The sequence below is a fragment of the Puma concolor genome, chromosome E4 (genome assembly GCF_028749965.1).
Source record: "Puma concolor isolate L17-30 chromosome E4, mPumCon1.1.hap2, whole genome shotgun sequence".
NCBI classification, from domain to species: Eukaryota; Metazoa; Chordata; class Mammalia; order Carnivora; family Felidae; genus Puma; species Puma concolor.
The window spans coordinates 30,199,729-30,216,674 of NC_141683.1; the positions used below are offsets into that span (position 1 = coordinate 30,199,729).

General features: G+C 41.1%; 1 protein-coding gene across 8 annotated transcripts in view; it reads right to left on the reverse strand.

The window, feature by feature from the left end:
• Positions 1 to 8,071: 8,071 nt before the first annotated feature.
• CAMSAP2 (calmodulin regulated spectrin associated protein family member 2) overlaps positions 8,072 to 16,946 on the reverse strand; it is a 113,386-nt gene continuing 104,511 nt past the window's right edge. For 5 of the 8 annotated variants that reach the window (XM_086693325.1, XM_086693323.1, XM_086693321.1 and 2 more), the window contains 6 exons: positions 16,610 to 16,746; positions 16,037 to 16,257; positions 14,817 to 14,916; positions 13,926 to 14,041; positions 12,013 to 12,131; positions 8,072 to 10,998 (listed from right to left, as the gene is read on the reverse strand). In XM_086693325.1, coding sequence (XP_086549451.1) covers positions 10,693 to 10,998; positions 12,013 to 12,131; positions 13,926 to 14,041; positions 14,817 to 14,916; positions 16,037 to 16,257; positions 16,610 to 16,746 — 999 coding nt within the window. In that variant the 3' untranslated portion in view covers positions 8,072 to 10,692. The remainder of the gene's footprint in view (positions 10,999 to 12,012; positions 12,132 to 13,925; positions 14,042 to 14,816; positions 14,917 to 16,036; positions 16,258 to 16,609; positions 16,747 to 16,946) is intronic. The other 3 variants (XM_086693322.1, XM_025920965.2, XM_025920966.2) reach the window with 1 other exon arrangement.

Genomic DNA, 16,946 nt, shown 5'->3' on the forward strand with positions numbered 1-16,946 from the left:
TTACATTCCCTTGAATATAAATAAGATTCAAAGTCTTTCTGTACTTAATTCCTCTTATGTGAACTGTCTAATCATGTCCTTCATACATTTATCTACTATAATCTTATATTTTTTAATTTATATGAACTATTTAGGATGAAGCATTATCCCATTTATTTTTTTTATTTTTTTATTTTTTTAAATTTTTTTTTTTTCAACCTTTATTTATTTTTGGGACAGAGAGAGACAGAGCATGAACGGGGGAGGCGCAGAGAGAGAGGGAGACACAGAATCGGAAACAGGCTCCAGGCTCCGAGCCATCAGCCCAGAGCCTGACGCGGGGCTCGAACTCACGGACCGCGAGATCGTGACCTGGCTGAAGTCGGACGCTCAACCGACTGCGCCACCCAGGCACCCCATATTTTTTAATGTTTATTCATTTTATTTATTTTTGTTATTTTTTATTAAAAATTTTTTTTTTACATTTATTCATTTTTGAGAGACAGAGAGAGACAGAGCACAAGTTGGGGGTGGGCAGAGAGAGGGAGACACAGAATCCGAAGCAGGCTCCGGGCTCTGAGCTGTCAGCACAGAGCCCGATGTGGGGCTCGAATTCACAAACTGTGAGATCGTGACCTGAGCTGTCAGATGCTTAATCGACTGAGCCATCCAGGCGCCCCCTGTTGTTTTTAATTTTAATTTTTTAAAATTTACATCCAAATTAGTTAGCATATGGTGCGACGTTTCAGGAGTAGTTTCCTTAATACCCCTTACCCATTTAGCCCACCCCCCTGCCCACAACCTCTCCAGTAACCCTCAGTTTGTTCTCCATATTTATGAGTCTCTTCTGTTTTGGCCCCCTCCCTGTTTCTTATATTATTTTTGTTTCCCTTCCCTACGTTCATCTGTTTTGTCTCTTAAAGTCCTCCTATGAGTGGAATCATATGATATTTGTCTTTCTCTAATTTCACTTAGCATAATTCCATCCACGTAGTTGTAAATGGCAAGATTTCATTCTTTTTGATTGCCGAGTAATACTCCATTGTATATATATACCACATCTTCTTTGCCCATTCATCCATCAATGGGCATTTGGGCTCTTTCCGCACTTTGGCTATTGTTGATAGTGCTGCTATAAACATGGGGGTGCATGTGTCCCTTTGGAACAGCATCCCTGTATCCCTTGGATAAATACCTAGTAGTGCAATTGCTGGGTCGTAGGGTAGTTCTATTTTTAGTTTTTTGAGAAACCTCCATACTGTTTTCCAGAGTGGCTGCACCAGCTTGTGTTCTCAATAATGTTTGTTTATTTTTGAGAGAGAGAGAGAGCACAAGTGAGGGAGGGGCAGAGAGAGAGGGAGACACAGAATCTGAAGCAGGCTCCAGGCTCTGAGCTGACAGCACAGAGCCCGACGTGGGGCTCAAACTCACAGACTGTGAGATCATGACCTGAGCTGATGTCAGACGCTTAACCGACTGAGCCACCCAGGTGCCCCAAGCATTATCCCATTTAATTCCAATATTTTTCCAGACTTTTTTCTTAGCTGTTTTTCTTTTTTTTTTTGGTTTTACATTTTCATAAGGTCAAATGTGTTGGTCTTAGCAACTTCAGAGTTTAGAATGTTACTTTTTCTTTGATCTGAAAACATTCAATTGTATTCTTGTTAAAAATAATTCTCTAGCATCTTTTTTAATCTACCTAAAGTGTAATTTTTTTTTAGATTTCTGTCCAATTTTCCCAACACCGTTGAATTACAAATATTGTTTTAAACCCTGCAATGTTGTGATGTCAAACTTATTAAATACGTATTTTATATGTCATTGTGTCTGCTTGTGGTCAGTGAGCAAACAGAACAGGTCAGATTATTAGCGGCACGAGTCTGGCTTCTGCATCACTTCATAACGTGACAGCGGGGCGATCTTGGGCTCCAGTTTCTACATCTTCAAATGGGTTTGATTCTATGTACCTGATTGGGTGTCGTGAAGGTCATACTAGCCCCAGCGGAATGAAGGCCCTGTCCCCAAGTGGGGGATCCGGTAGAGGCCCTCCCCTCCCTATGGGCTCTGCACCTGCACCCCCAGCACACTGTGTTCCAGCCTGCGCCGCGTCACGGAAGACTGCCCTTGTGTTCACCTGTCTTGATGCCAGAGTCGCCTCCTCACGCCGCTTCTCCTCCCCTCCAGGACATGATGCTTTCTTTGCACACAGTGGGTGATCAGCAAATAATTTTGGGATTGCACTGGGAATCCAGGAGATAATCCCCATGGGGGGGGGGTGTCTTCAAGCCTTAAACAACCAGAGCTCCCTGGGCCTGGCCTCACCGATGGTGAATTTCACAGTGATAGAATGCTGCAGACAAACTGCTGACAGGACCAAAGCGCAGACAGATGGCATTACGCCAGCGCAGCTGTGGCCGGCAGGGAGGTTAACGGTGACGACTCTGCGTGCTGAGTGGGAGGGCGACCTTGAAAGCCACGTCTCCTTGGGCGTCCACGCCCTCTCTTGCTGAGTTATTGAATTGGGAATGGGGAGTCGTCTGTTTTACTCACTGTTCCTGACTGGTTGCCAAGATGAGGTTTCCCATAGACCACATCCCCTTGAGTCCCACAGGAGAAGCTTGTGTGTGTGTGTGTGTGTGTGTGTGTGTGTGTGTGTGTGTGCGTGCGCGCGCGTGCGCGCGCATGTGCACGCATATGTCAGGCAGGGGTAGTAGATTAAAAAAGGCAAGGACAGTCCTTGCCCCTGCCCTGCAGCCTAACCACCTGAGGGATGGCGGGCACACACCAGGGAAGGGACCCCACCCTGGATGCCGGAGGCCACGCAGAATGTTTCAGATGTTTCTTTCCGAAACTTTCAGATACTAAATCTGGGGTGGCCGGGAAAGGACAGCATCTGAGTTAGACATGAGTGTTTGGGTTCCAGCCCACGCTGCTGAGGGGTGACTCAGTGTGAAAGCCTTGTGGCCCACAGCTGTGTAATGGTCCCCTGGCCTGATATCCCCCAGACTTCATTGTTGGTCCTTAGGAGGCCTGGGGGAGGAGTTAGGGTGGAAGTGGAGGGTGAGGGGAAGAGTGTGGCTTTCAAGGAAAGTGAGGCTCCCATCTATCTGCCCTCCCTCGCAGGTTTCCAGAGCTCAAAGGCTCAAGGCAAAAAAACCAACCCATCAGAAACTTAAAAGACCAGCAGCAGGGAAGTCCCTCAATATAAAAATGGACCCAGAATTTGTTTGGAAAGGAAGTAACATTTTCTCTTTGCAATGATTCTGCCCACAGAAGCTTCTAAACTGGGACTTGCCATTAACTTTTCAGTGACTTCACAGAAAGTTGGAGTGGGAAAGTTAGTGTGCATTTCCAGTCATTCGCAGCAGGAATTCAGCAGTGTTCCCTGTGCATGGATAGGGATGCCCCACCCCAGTGCTGTGATTCCACCACTGACCAGGGAAACCAGTTTCTAAGGTCACCTTCAATTCAGACTGACTGTAAACAGCCCCTTCCTACCACGGGGCAAGCACCTTCTTTCTTTTTTTAAATTTTTTAAAATTTATTTGTGAGAGAGAGAGAGAGAGAGAGAGAATCCCAAGCAGGCTCCACAGTGGCAGCACAGAGCCCAGTGCAGGGCTCCAACCCAGCAACTGCCAGACCATGACCTGAGCCGAAATAAGAGTTGGCCGCTTCATCAACTGAGCCACCCAGGCGCCCCAAGGACTGTCTGTCTGTCAGGCAGCATTATGGATACCAAGATTTTGACATGGTGCTTCCTCTCAAGCAGCTCACACACTACCCGAGAAAATGAACTATACATGTCTTTGACGTGAGGCTGACTGTGATATCCTGCCTTCTATCAAGGTCAGAGCAGGTCAGCCTCTCTGAAGAAGAGGTGTGTGTATAGGAAGAAGCACTTACAACATGGCGAGTGAGACCGTTAGTAGTCCCAAGTGCCAAAGGGTTACAGATCACAACACCCCAGCCCCCTCCTCTCTCAACCCTATCATGCTACTTCTCGTGATTACTTTGATGAGTTACCTTGAAACGTCAATTTTTTCTGAGTTTTATTGTGCCTCTTGGGGTGTCTATGAGATGTTCTGACGTCGCTGAAAAGCCAAGTTGGGGCAAGCCTGTGAGGGCTTTAAATGCTGCTCTCAGGAGTCTGAGTTCTATACTGTGATCATAAGGCCCTGTGGGAGTTTTTGACCGGTGGGGATGACAAAGTGAAAGCAGTGTTTGAGGAAAATTGAGTACTGGTTGGCAGGATTGTTTGGGGAGGGTGGGGGGGGGGCAACAGAACTAGGGAAGGACTACTTGGACGCTCTTGCAAAGTTGAAGTGCCTGGACGCAAGACAGTGGCAGTGAAAATGAGGAACAGTTTAAAAGTGTGAAGACTGATGGGATTTGGTGGTTGTCCGGGCATAAGGCGCCTTCCATGTGGGAAAGAGGAAGGAGTAAGAGAAAACGTGGAAGGTTCAGGCCACGGTGGCTACATGTGCGCCAGGAAGGAGTCGGTTTTACTAGGAGGTTGATACCAGTTTTTTGAGGTTGAGGACAACGGAATTTCCAGGTGAAAGGCCAAGATGGAAGTTGGATGCACGAGTGGGGCCACGGGCCGCTTTCGGGGCTGGAAATGGAGATTGCGGGCCGAGGGGTCGGTGGAGCTGGTACTGGCGGCCTTCTTGGACGGAGACTAGGAGGACGAGCAGGGCACGGAGGAGGACTGAGCCGTAATTCGGGCAGGGGCAGAGTACGAGGAGCTAAGAGAGAAAGTAGGGAATCGGAACGTCGCTGTCACAGCCACCAGTGGTTTGAATTTTCAAGCTGCACTTGGGTCCCCTGAAATGGTATGTGTGAACCACAGGGAGTCAGAGCAGGGAAGTCAACGTCGAATTTCCATTTTTAGGGCAGGAGTATCTATAGCAGGAAATTCGTGGGGGCCTAGCAGAAATCAAACTAAATTTTGGGCATGATTTTGAAGTTGACCCAGACAGTACGAGGCAGCCTTCTTTCATTTATTCATTTGACAAATTTCAGAACACCTGTTGTGTTTAGGCACCGACTGTAAGGATAAAGAAGCTAAGCATGAACTGCCTCACGTGCAGATGTGTCCGTGGTTCTCTCAAGTGTTCAAGGTCAGCCCTCTGAAGGGACTGCACAGCCAGACTTTCTGTGTCTGGTGGGAGGGGACAACAGAGGAGCGAAAACAGTGCAACACAGGTGCCTCTGGCTAAGGAAGTAAAGAGGACACAGTTGACAATCAGCTAGTTGTGTCAAGCGATGATGATCATAAAGTAGGCCTCTAAACTCAGCTGCCAGAACCGAGGTCTCTGCAGTTCAAAACTCAAGTCGAAAGAACACTAGGATGTGGCATCTTACTGGCTTACCTGCCCTTTACTTTGGGTCCACCCTCTATTAGCGCATAGAGTTTATGAGATGTTTGTAAAGGTCTAACCGCATCCGCCCCCAGACAGCGGGCTCCTTGATGGAGGAGCCCCTGTGTCTTTGTGACCCGGTCTCTTGCACCTAATTACTGTTTTCTGGATACATCTGATCAGCCTGCTGGCAGCATTCATTTATTTCCACCACACCTGTAATTTCTCCATTCTTCTGTCCTTAGAAGTCGAGATGTTTGAGAGCACAGGAACACTAGTCTGGTATTGGCTGCTGTTGTGTGGATGCTGGTTACAGTTATTAGGCGAGTTCTCAGTTTTCCTTCAATGGTAAATACGTTACTGACCAGTGCAACTGTCACGCTTTTAAGTATTTTTTTCTTAGAAAATTTTTAACGTTCACTTATTTTTGAGAGAGAGCAAGCGAGTGAGCACGAGCGGGGAAGGGGCAGAGAGAGAGGGAGACACAAAATCCGAAACAGGCTCCAGGCTCTGAGCCGTCAGCCCAGAGCCCGACGCGGGGCTCGAACCCATGGACCGCGAGATCATGACCTGAGCCGAAGTCGGACGCTTAACCGACAGAGCCACCCAGGTGCCCCCAGACTTCTAAGTAGTTTTATTACAGCAGTGGAAAACGTGCAGTGTGTGGCACAGTGAAGGGGACGTGAAATCGAATTTAGGCTCCAGCTGTGATGCTGCCACCTCCTAGCTCTGGGTCCCTGCTAGTTCCTGACTTTTTAGCCTCATCAACCTCATCTGTGAAATAGAGATGTTAATGGCTCTTCACAGAAAGCAAAACAAATAAGTAAATAATAAGAAACTTTAAATCCTAAAGCAGTATTAACGTGAAGAGTTTCGATTTGCTTCAGGCTTGAGAGCCGCACTTCCTTTCTCATGTAAACATGCAAACTGTAAAGTATGAATAACTGGGTGGAGTCAGGAATCACTGCAGCTGAATATAATCGTAAACTGTGGCACAGCAAACGACACATGCCATCCTGTGTGTCGTTGAGCCCTGTGATGCTTCTGATGCCAACAGAGGCTACTGAAGAAAGGAACAGATAGCCACCTAAAATAATGGATTGAGGTTAAACAGAAAAAAATACATCCGTGCTTTTAAGTACCGTGGTGACTTTGCTTAACATGTTTTAAGAAAAAAAAAAAAGCCTTAGTGGGTCTTAAAACATTTTTTTTGTCGGGGCGCCTGGGTGGCGCAGTCGGTTAAGCGGCCGACTTCAGCCAGGTCACGATCTCGCGGTCCGTGAGTTCGAGCCCCGCGTCGGGCTCTGGGCTGATGGCTCAGAGCCTGGAGCCTGTTTCCGATTCTGTGTCTCCCTCTCTCTCTGCCCCTCCCCCGTTCATGCTCTGTCTCTCTCTGTCCCAAAAATAAATAAATAAACGTTGAAAAAAAAATTAAAAAAACAAAACAAAACATTTTTTTTGTCAACTTGTTTGCTTGTATCTTCTTCAATGGAAAGTGAAAGAAGTCATTTTTTTTTTTCCTTTTTCTGACATAAATATAAGCCACTGTGGATAGAGGAGTTTAGTTGCAAACACCACAGTGACATGGGACAGAAGCACAGATTAATTCTTGCTGTCTGAGCATCTGGACTTGGAATCCCGAGGTGCTCGCAGGCCCGCACACCACACAGGCCAGAAGCACACGACCGAAGCTAGAGGCTAGATAGCCTCATGGGAAGAGCAGCTGGGATGCCCCAGCCCAGACACACACACTGCTCCCTCCCCAAAAGGACTCGGAAGTTTTCATTTGCTTCTTTTGAAAGCAAAACTGTCCTTTAACGAGATACAGATTTGTATTTTAAGCATTTATACACTTCCGAGGGATGACAGAACTTCACACTCATTTTATACGTGTGCTTTTCCAATGCCTGACTCCTAGGTCAGAGTATCACAACTACGTTTCTTTCACTGGATGTTATTCTTTATTACCTCTGTGTGGACAGGTTACAAAATAAAAACGCTCCTCTGCACTGCAGAACATCTTCCTCTGCCTAGTTAAGAACTATCGAGTAGCCAGATCGTGGAGCACCCTCTTAAATTATGTGTGGGTTCTAAGGCACTTTGGTTTCTATGTCCTTCTCCAATACTGCCTGAGTCTTATGATTATTTTTATTTCTGAAAATTACATTAGAAAGTATTGTGGAAGCACGGCTCTGTTCTGAGCTTTGAGTACCCTGTCAAAGGATCAAAGGTAGAGAGCCATGCTTCTGTTTAGCAATGGCAGATATTTCTTCAGGTATATAATTATTAATGAAGATTTTGTCGTTTTGTTATCAGGTCTTTTTTTTTTTTAATTGCTCCGGTCTGAATGAACAGAATCCTCAAAATCAAAGTGAAACTTACAGAGTAAATCAGGAACTGTTTTGGCTACGGTGAGTTCATCAGCCATTCAATTTCAAAGGTACAGAGTGTTAACTGTGGTACAATTTAATGATTCACCAAAGGAAAGTGATTTCACATGGACAGAATTAACGTAAGATGAACAGAAGCATTTATACACCACTAGCACAGAAAGTTATAGACTTTTTAACACTGCCTAAGTCAGTATTCAGATAATGCCTCATTAAAAGTTGCCTCTTCAGACTGTTACGTTTAAACATAGGTTAAGAGATAAACCATACGATGAGTTCACCCAAGTTCAAACATTAGGGGGAAAAAAACCACAGTTTATTCAGGAAACAGAAAAGGCGTCATTTGGTGCCATGCTTTTTATTCAAATGAAAGGGGAAAAACTACACTGTACCAGGAAATAGCAAACAGGACAGTATCTTACAGCACAGCATATCTTAAAAAAACCTGTAAGCAATGCTCTAGAGTGGACAGGTAAGCACACCATACGCCGTACATTGCCCAACAGTGTCCGTGAAACCATAATTAAAAAGCTGAATTTGGCTTTAAACAGCCAGATAAAAACTGTAACAGTCATTCTAAAACAAAACTGAAAAGTCAAGAGGAATGAAAAGCTTTCCAAAGCTGTGTCAAATAGCAGAATTTGACAGGCTGCACTGGAAACCATGACAAGTGTTTGGCAAAACCTAACTGAATAATCGTCATAGTAATTTGACCTCTAATGATGAAAGCACCAGTGTGTTTCAACAAGGTTGATGGAAATCTCCAGACTTCATGAAATGGCATAATTTTCCTTTGTATAGTTTTTAAAACATAATTTTTTTAAAAATCTGCAGACTTAAAGAAATATATCCATATTCCTTCTGTATTAATAAAGTAAAATATTATACTGAGAGCAATGAACTTTTGTAGCAATGTTCACATTCTACCTTTAGACATTATGGACATTCATTGTTGAACACACATAAATTTAAGAAAGGGTGGTCCTACTTAGTTTTAAACAGTCCCTCCACTATCTTGGCATCCAATTTTTAAAAATTTAATGGCCAGGTAATATCACAAAGAAGATGGATTTGATAAGGGAAATCTGATTGAAAAGAACAAATTTAGTAATGTAAAGTGCTTATTCTCCTTTTGACTATTATTTACCATATTTTGATTAGATTTACTATTTTTTAAACTAGTCTTAATCTAAACATGTATCTGACAATCATTTCCTTCTGTGATAGAAACTGTTGTCTGAAAGGTAAAATGTGCAATTCCCCATTCTTAATATTCATATATTATATACACAATATGTATACACCTAAAATATAAGAGTTACATATCCTGGTCTCTTACATGCAAACAGATCACAAATAGTTTTGAGCTACACATATATCTTGCACAGGTATTGGAAAAAAATCTGAAATTTTCTTTACAGTTTTAACAAATATACATAAATATAAGAACATAAATTACAGTAAAATATTGACAGCGTTTGAGAAAATGTTGATAACCCAGATGCACTGATGCCTAAAGGCCTTATAATAATAGAAAAGTACAGTTCAGGGACATCTCATTCCTATTCTCTTTTAAAATAAGTAAATACATCATATGAGATATTAGTTATTTCTCTAAACACCTCGATTAGAGAAATGTATATATTTTAGTCTCTACTTCCCACAAAAGAAAACAAACCCCGCATCTCATTTATGATACAATACTGTCTCTCCCCTCTACGTTTACACAGTTATCACAACACTGAAACATAACAGGGTCACATGATCATTCAAGTCTTTTCCTGAGAATGAAGTTTTTCCCCAACTAACCCTCCGATATACATTGTTAAAGGAACAAAGATCATGAAGAGAAGATTTCAAGTGTGTACTTTAGGCTGTTCCACTTGAAGAGAATAAAAAAAGAAAAACTCAATATAAGTAAAATAATGTGAAGCTATTTTAAAATTAAAATGTAGCCCTTTGTACATGTTTAAAAATCCTAAATATAATTTTTATGTCAGTTATAAATATAAGGGAAAGACCTCTCGAGAACTTGTGACAGAGGCCCTACATCTTCAGATTGAAAGACGACTCTCAAAGTGTCATTTACTTCTGCCAGCTTATAAAGTGACTTACTTTAAAAGAGATAGAAAGCCTTTTTTGTTAAAAGAACGATCTAAATTATTCTGAGTTGGCCAGAAGTGGTGTAAAAACAGCACTGATTTAATCAGCAATTTCTTATACACATTCTTGGTTAAGCTCATGTGGTTTAAAGCGAACCTACTAGCAGCTCTTGACAAAACCTCCTCTTATTTAACAGAGAAATGTTAATACTTGAGTGAATAATAAATACAGAATTGTAAATACTTAGAATAATTCTTGCAAATGCTCTAACACCATTAAAACATGAGGGTTATTGTGAAACTAAACACTAGTGTTTCTCTTAGCATCGTAAGAAAGGTGCAAGTTACCTCTGAAGGCGCATTTCCTACGCTCATGGTCTCCACATGAAACAAAATACAAAGGTATCTTAGAATAAACCTCCAGGAGAGAAAAAAAAGCAAAATCAACTATCTGAAGACAAGCATGTACATTAAAAGGTTTAAAAAAAAAAAAAAAAAAAGGAACAAATAAAACATACACTTTGTAATCTTAGCCGCATCTCAACCCTAAGTCCAACTAGTGTCCGTGAGAATTCAGTGCTTCAGTGTGTCTAATATCAAGCAGGTAAACCCGATGACACAAATCTCCATTTGTGAATCAAAACGTGTCCTTCATCACCTGGACTTGGACTTACCACCTACGTCAGCACCTTCTGCGCTCCAAAATACTGTGGTTTACATTCCAGTTGTTCATGACAACAGAGCTTAGTGTTCAGTTTCAATTAATAAAAGTCTTGTTGGCAATTAGAAAGATTCTCTATAGGCAGGAAAGATGAAGTGCAAATTTACCATAAATGTTCTGAAGCAGATACTTCCCAAGTCCTATGCTTTAGTGGGTAGGAGTTTTTTGGGTGTTACTGGTCTCTTGGTCTGCCATAGATGACTATGAATGGTAATGGCATCGACACTGGCAGATAAAGTTTTAGCAGGTATGTGGCTAAACTGTTTCCTGTCAGAATTATATTTGTAAAGTCCCTCAATCATTTTTTTAGTGATGGATTTAGGGCCTATCCCAGTCAGTTTATTAATTTCTTCAGTTTCTGGGCAGTAAGTATACAAAGACCTGAATTGGCAGCCTGAATCCCGGAACAAGATTAGAAAGTTGTTGGCATCTGACTTCTCCATTTCCTTTAGAATGAAACAAAACAAAACAAGAATAAAAACTCTTAAACATTTTGCTGTATAAAATTTATATAACTAATTCTGAATAGGCAAGATAAAATGTATATTATAAAAACAAACTACATTCTAATTAAAAATGTATGTGAACACATTACTACTGAGGTTCGGTTGGCTTTCTGTGAATATTATCATGTAGGAAACTTTTTGTTTGTTTGTTTGTTTGTTTATTTTGAGGCAGAGCAAGCGAGAATACTGAGCAGTCTCTGCACTGTCTGTGCGGAGTCTGATGCGGGGCTTGAACTTATGACCCATGAGCTCGTGACCTGAGCTGATATCAAGAGTCAGATGCTTAACCGACAGCCACCCAGGTACCCCTGGTGTAGAAATAGCTGCCGAATCTTGATCTTAGTCAAACAAGCATTAACAAACCAGGCACTGAGGATCTCCTTTGCAATACAGCCTCATTTTAAAAAAGGAAAATTATGTTATTTACATTTACGAAACATGAATGAGTGACTGGACAAAAAAAAGAATTTATAATTTTACATTATCATCCAAGTCCATCCCAATCTTAATGAAGCCTGCAGTCTTCTAGAAAAGTGAACTAATTCAATCTAAAATTAAAACGTAGTTACAGATCTTTTATATGCTGTCGAAATCCCAGCAGGGGATGAAGAGCATTTTCTCTTGGATTGATAGGAAAGATTCTTTTTTTTTTTTTTTTTTTTTTTTTTTTTAAATTTTTTTTCAACATTTATTTATTTTTGGGACAGAGAGAGACAGAGCATGAACAGGGGAGGGGCAGAGAGAGAGGGAGACACAGAATCGGAAACAGGCTCCAGGCTCTGAGCCATCAGCCCAGAGCCCGACGCGGGGCTCGAACTCACGGACCGCGAGATCGTGACCTGGCTGAAGTCGGACGCTCAACCGACTGCGCCACCCAGGCGCCCCAATAGGAAAGATTCTTAATTACAATTTTACAGTTGTTGCCAAATTTAATTTTTATGCAAACATGCTTACCTCCAGTATTTTTTTCTTCTGACCTTCATTTACTTTTCCAGCCAAACAGCAATGAGCTAAAGCATTTTGTATTATGTGCTTATTGGATTTTGCACTGGGTTCTTTGTAGAGCTTTGGTCCTGTAGTAAGAATTTAGAAGCAAAATAAAAATACCATTCCTAAGTGAGAAATACTACCATGTTTAAATGATACAATTGTTTCTATACTGAGGAAACACTATAACAAGAAGTCAAATTCTGTGTTTGAAGGCCTCTCCTGACCGGCTGTATACTCCATTAGAAAAGTCTTATCCACACAGGGATGTATCTTGAGGATATTCCCAAAGCTGCTCTGGGAGAGTAGTGCTGCAAATTAGACATCGCTAAGATTATCACACTGTCTGCGTCACCTTTCTCAGATCTGATAAGGTTACTGGTGAACTTCAAGCAGAATGGATCCATGAACAAATATACCTTTTAAAAAGACAAGAAAAAGCTACATCTTTTTCTTCTTCCACATATATTAGTTTTTTAAGCATTTGCTTTCTTTAACCAATGATACTCCTTGGTCTGGAAAGCACAGAAGCACTTTTTGCCATTTTCCTGGAACATTCCTACTGTGAAGGGAACTTTCTACTATGAAGTCTCCTCGCTTCATACTAACTAAACTCTATCCTGGAAGGCAGGGACTGTGCCTTACACTCAGTAGTGAGCTGAGAAACCAGTTTTTTTGGGGGGGAAATTAGCATTTACCTATTTCTGGGATATAAATTACTCCTACCATGGCTAATATCAAGCTGCCAATGGTTTTACAGCTTGCATAATTCCTGAAAATTTAACAGTTTAGCCCTACAGCAGGAGCTGGTCGGGCACATCGCTGCTACTCTGTAGCTCTAAGTTTGGAACAGCAAACCTGGTAAACATGATTGTTAAGTGAACCTAACATAGAAGCAGGGTGGAAAACCACGGAAATACTGTCCAATTCCAAGCATTAAAGGCCACGGGAGGAGGCTAGTAAAAGCCACTGAATAGGGAGGGGGAAAGTAACAGAGTGAAGTACACATGGAAAGTTGGCAAGTTCTAGCCTCCTTAGACCTTCATGGGGCTTCCATTTCCAGTGGGTCACCAGCAGATGGAGGCACTCTCCACTGCCCCCTGCTCCACCCCTGCATGTCCTTCTGTGCCTTTAACACTTCAGATCTCAACGGCTGCTCACATTTCTTCTCGTTTTCCCTCCTGCTGCACTTCTTTAAAAGCATCTTACCTACATTCTGTTCTTCAACTTGCTTTTGCTTGAATAACGCCTACCCAAACAAAGGCTGGAAGAGGACCTGATAGAGATATGTGAGGCTGGATGATCTCCTGGATCCAATGCATTCTTCTTATCTTTTAGAGCCCCTTAATACGTTTGAGCCCAACTTGGGGCTCAAACTCACAACCCCTAGATCAAGAGTCACATGCTCTACTGACTGAGCCAGCCAGGTGCCCCACCCCCCCTTAACATGTTTTAAAGATGCACAACTCTAGATACCTGAAATCCCGATGTTAGAGAGGCCTTTGTGGATTCTAGCCTTTTCTTGGTACTTAGGACCTATGTATTGCTGAATAGAACCTCTCTCAAACTTCTTCAGACCCAAACCACAACACAGAAATGGCCAGCATTTTAAAGAAGTAGACGGATGAGGTGTAAATGTTATTGCTAATTTTGTTTAGAAATTGATCTCCATTCATCTGGGACAAGTCACTACCTCCCTAAGTGCAACTGTATCATTGAAACTGAACTCCCTGTAAGGGACCATCTGCACTCAGTGTTCTTGATCATACTTTCCCATGTCTAGACCAAGAGATGAGCCCATGAAACGGTAGTATAGCCTGTATTTATTCTCATGACTGTGTTAAATTAAAATGTCTCTCTAAAAATGGACAGACACTAACCCGTGTATTCTGTTCCAGAAGCCACTGAAGAAGTTGTTGATGCATTTTCCCAGTCCTTTTCCCCATTTCGACTGCCACAACGACTTGGAGACAAGAAGCCTTCTACAGACTCGGATCTAAATGGTAAATAAAATATTTTTTATGTCTCAAACAAAAGAAGAACATTTGGGGGCCAGAAGAGTATATGTGACAGTTCATATCACCCAAATCACCCTGGAAGCTTACAAGTCAAAAGATGCTGTAACTGTCTTACTCATAGCTATACATCCAAGTGTCTGGACACAGCAGGCACTCCATAAGTCCTTGCTGACGGAAAGGATGAGTGTTTTCCACAGGAAAATTGGCAGTTACTGGCTTAGGATGGTAATGCAAAGATTAAAACTCAACGCTGATGCCTGTCACTACAAACACTCTCTTTATATATGGGTATTATAGTATAACGTAGTAAGATATGACCTTTAGTTTCTAATCTATATCTGACAGAGACAGTAATACAAAAGAGATCTTTCCTAAGTCAGGCAACCTACTTCAGAAATATTCTAAGGGGAAAAAACTATATTGCATGGGAAATAAACTAGAGAGGCTGGCACTGACATAAAACATGTACTATTTCTGCACACTGATTTTATCACAACCATATCAGCAATTACTGTCAATGTTTTACAGTTTATAAAAAGTACCTTATCAATGTCAGGAACTAAAATTCTAAAAGATAAAAAACAGTCAAATATGAATAGACCTCTTTATATGTAAATTTCTTTTAACGGAAACACAAATAGTCCCAGTCAGCAAAACTATAAAAATTTGTGCTATGATTCATTCATTATAAAATATAACATAACTGTGGGGAACATATTCTTTCTATGAAAAATGTTCACATTATGGATTTACCTTGGTGTCCTCTTGCCTGAATGCACACTCTCGTTATCACCTGTGTTCAGTGATGCCAAAGAAAGGCTAGAGACTGAAAAAACACGATAAATTCGTGATCCTGAATAAAAACAAAATTAGAAATTTAAAAGGAGCAGCTAGAAAAGAGTCTGTTCATTAGAGAACACCAGCATATGAAAATTGAGCTTCTATAGTTTTTTTTTCTTTTAATCTAAACACATGATATGCTTGCATGCATATATACACAATTTATATTAAATTAGCACACACAATTAAAATTAGCAATGAACTGGGGCGCCTGGGTGGCTCAGTCAGTTAAGCATCTGACTCTTGATTTCAGCTCAGGTCGTGATCTCACGGTTTGTGAGATCGAGCCCTGCCTTGGGCTCTGAGCTGACCATGTGGAGCCTGCTTGGGATTCTCTCTCTGCCCAACCCTCCTGCTTATGTGCACATGCACTCTCTCTCAAAATAAATAAATAAACATTAAAAAATAAATAAAATTAGCAATAAATAAAATTAGCTTTTAAGAAATAACAGTAAAACTAACTGTTGTTAGGATTTATTCCACAAGGAAAGTGGTAATATACATTGATACTTTAATCATAAGAAAAAAGTTAACAAAAGAGGTCTCTTTAAACAGTCAATGTTATGTTATTTTCCCTCAGTTTTAGAATCACTATGGGAATACTCTAAAATTCTCCAGTGTTTAGTTTTAATGCAAATTTTTTAAAATGTCTATGCATGTTAAATTTTAAGAAAAGACACATTCTCTAAGTTCCAAAAATTATAGATTTGGACGTTTGACCATTTCTGTCTTAAAGGAGGGACTCATGAACTCGTTTTTATATTCCTTATTATACCAGTGTGTTTCTACATATTTCCATGCACACAATGTTTATCCTTAAATGTACGAGTATAGAGAGGGTAGTTAATAATTCAGAGAGATTATATCTGAGGGCAGAGTTCCCTACTAGGTTAGTATTTAAATTGCATGTTTCAGCATTCACATGTGTTCTATTGAATATATGCATGCACACATAACACATCAAGTCATTAATGTGCTCATTTGCTTTGCTCATTTTGGTTTTCCAAATAAGGAGCATGCATCATCTCAAATAACGGATCCAATTTAGCATACCAAGGCACAGTTGAGTTAGTATGACAGAGCAGGCTGGTGTTTTTTTTTATGAACAGACCCTTCATGGTAAGCTGTGTTACCTGGAGGACCTTTTATTGGTGTTTTGGGAGATTCGATATGGTCTCTGTGAATAGATTTGGGACGCTGTTTTTTTTGTTTTGCTATTTGAGGACGGGGTTTAATTACTGTATCCATGTCTTCCATCAGCTTCAGTTGTTTTCGCCTCATATATTCTTGTCTGATAAATTCCCTGCGTGCTCTCTCGTCTTCCTTCTTCTGGCGCTCTTCCTCAGTTTTACGCCTAAGAAACCAAATGGTTAAATTTCTTATTCTGTATACTAAAGAAACCAGACACTGGAGAGTATGTGGTGTGAGAAGGGAGAATTATTATATTTCAGCACCTTGGGAAAAAATGGTTTGGTTAAAATATGCTTGAGATAATTTAGAATGTTAAAATATACATAAACATACCATAAGTAAATGACTGCTTTAAAAAAAAATATGTGTGTAAAAACCAGTGAAGTTATCTTAAACCAACATTTCTGGAGAACTTTACTTTGAAATGCCTCAAACTGAGGATAAAAATGTACAAGCAACCAATACTCTGGGAAAAGAAAGCACCAGAAATCAGCATTAATTCAGTTGTCTATTACCTTGTCTCTTCTTTCTTATGCTCCATTTCCGCTTCCAGCTGCTGCTTCCGAAGCTGAGTCTCCTTCTCCCTCCGTAGTCGCTTCTCCAACAAAGCTGCCCGTTTCATTGCCATATCATTTTCTGCTTTTTGATCATCCTAAGTAGGAATTCATTGAAAAACATGAAATGTTGTAGGCACCTGTATTCTTATTTTCAATTGTGGTCACATTTATAACTGAAAATATGAACTAACTATCCTATTCCAACCCCACCGTACATGGACACATTGCAGAAATTATGGAGGAAGAAATGAATTAAACTTACTTAATTACATGTTTTCAAAACCTATTAAGTTCA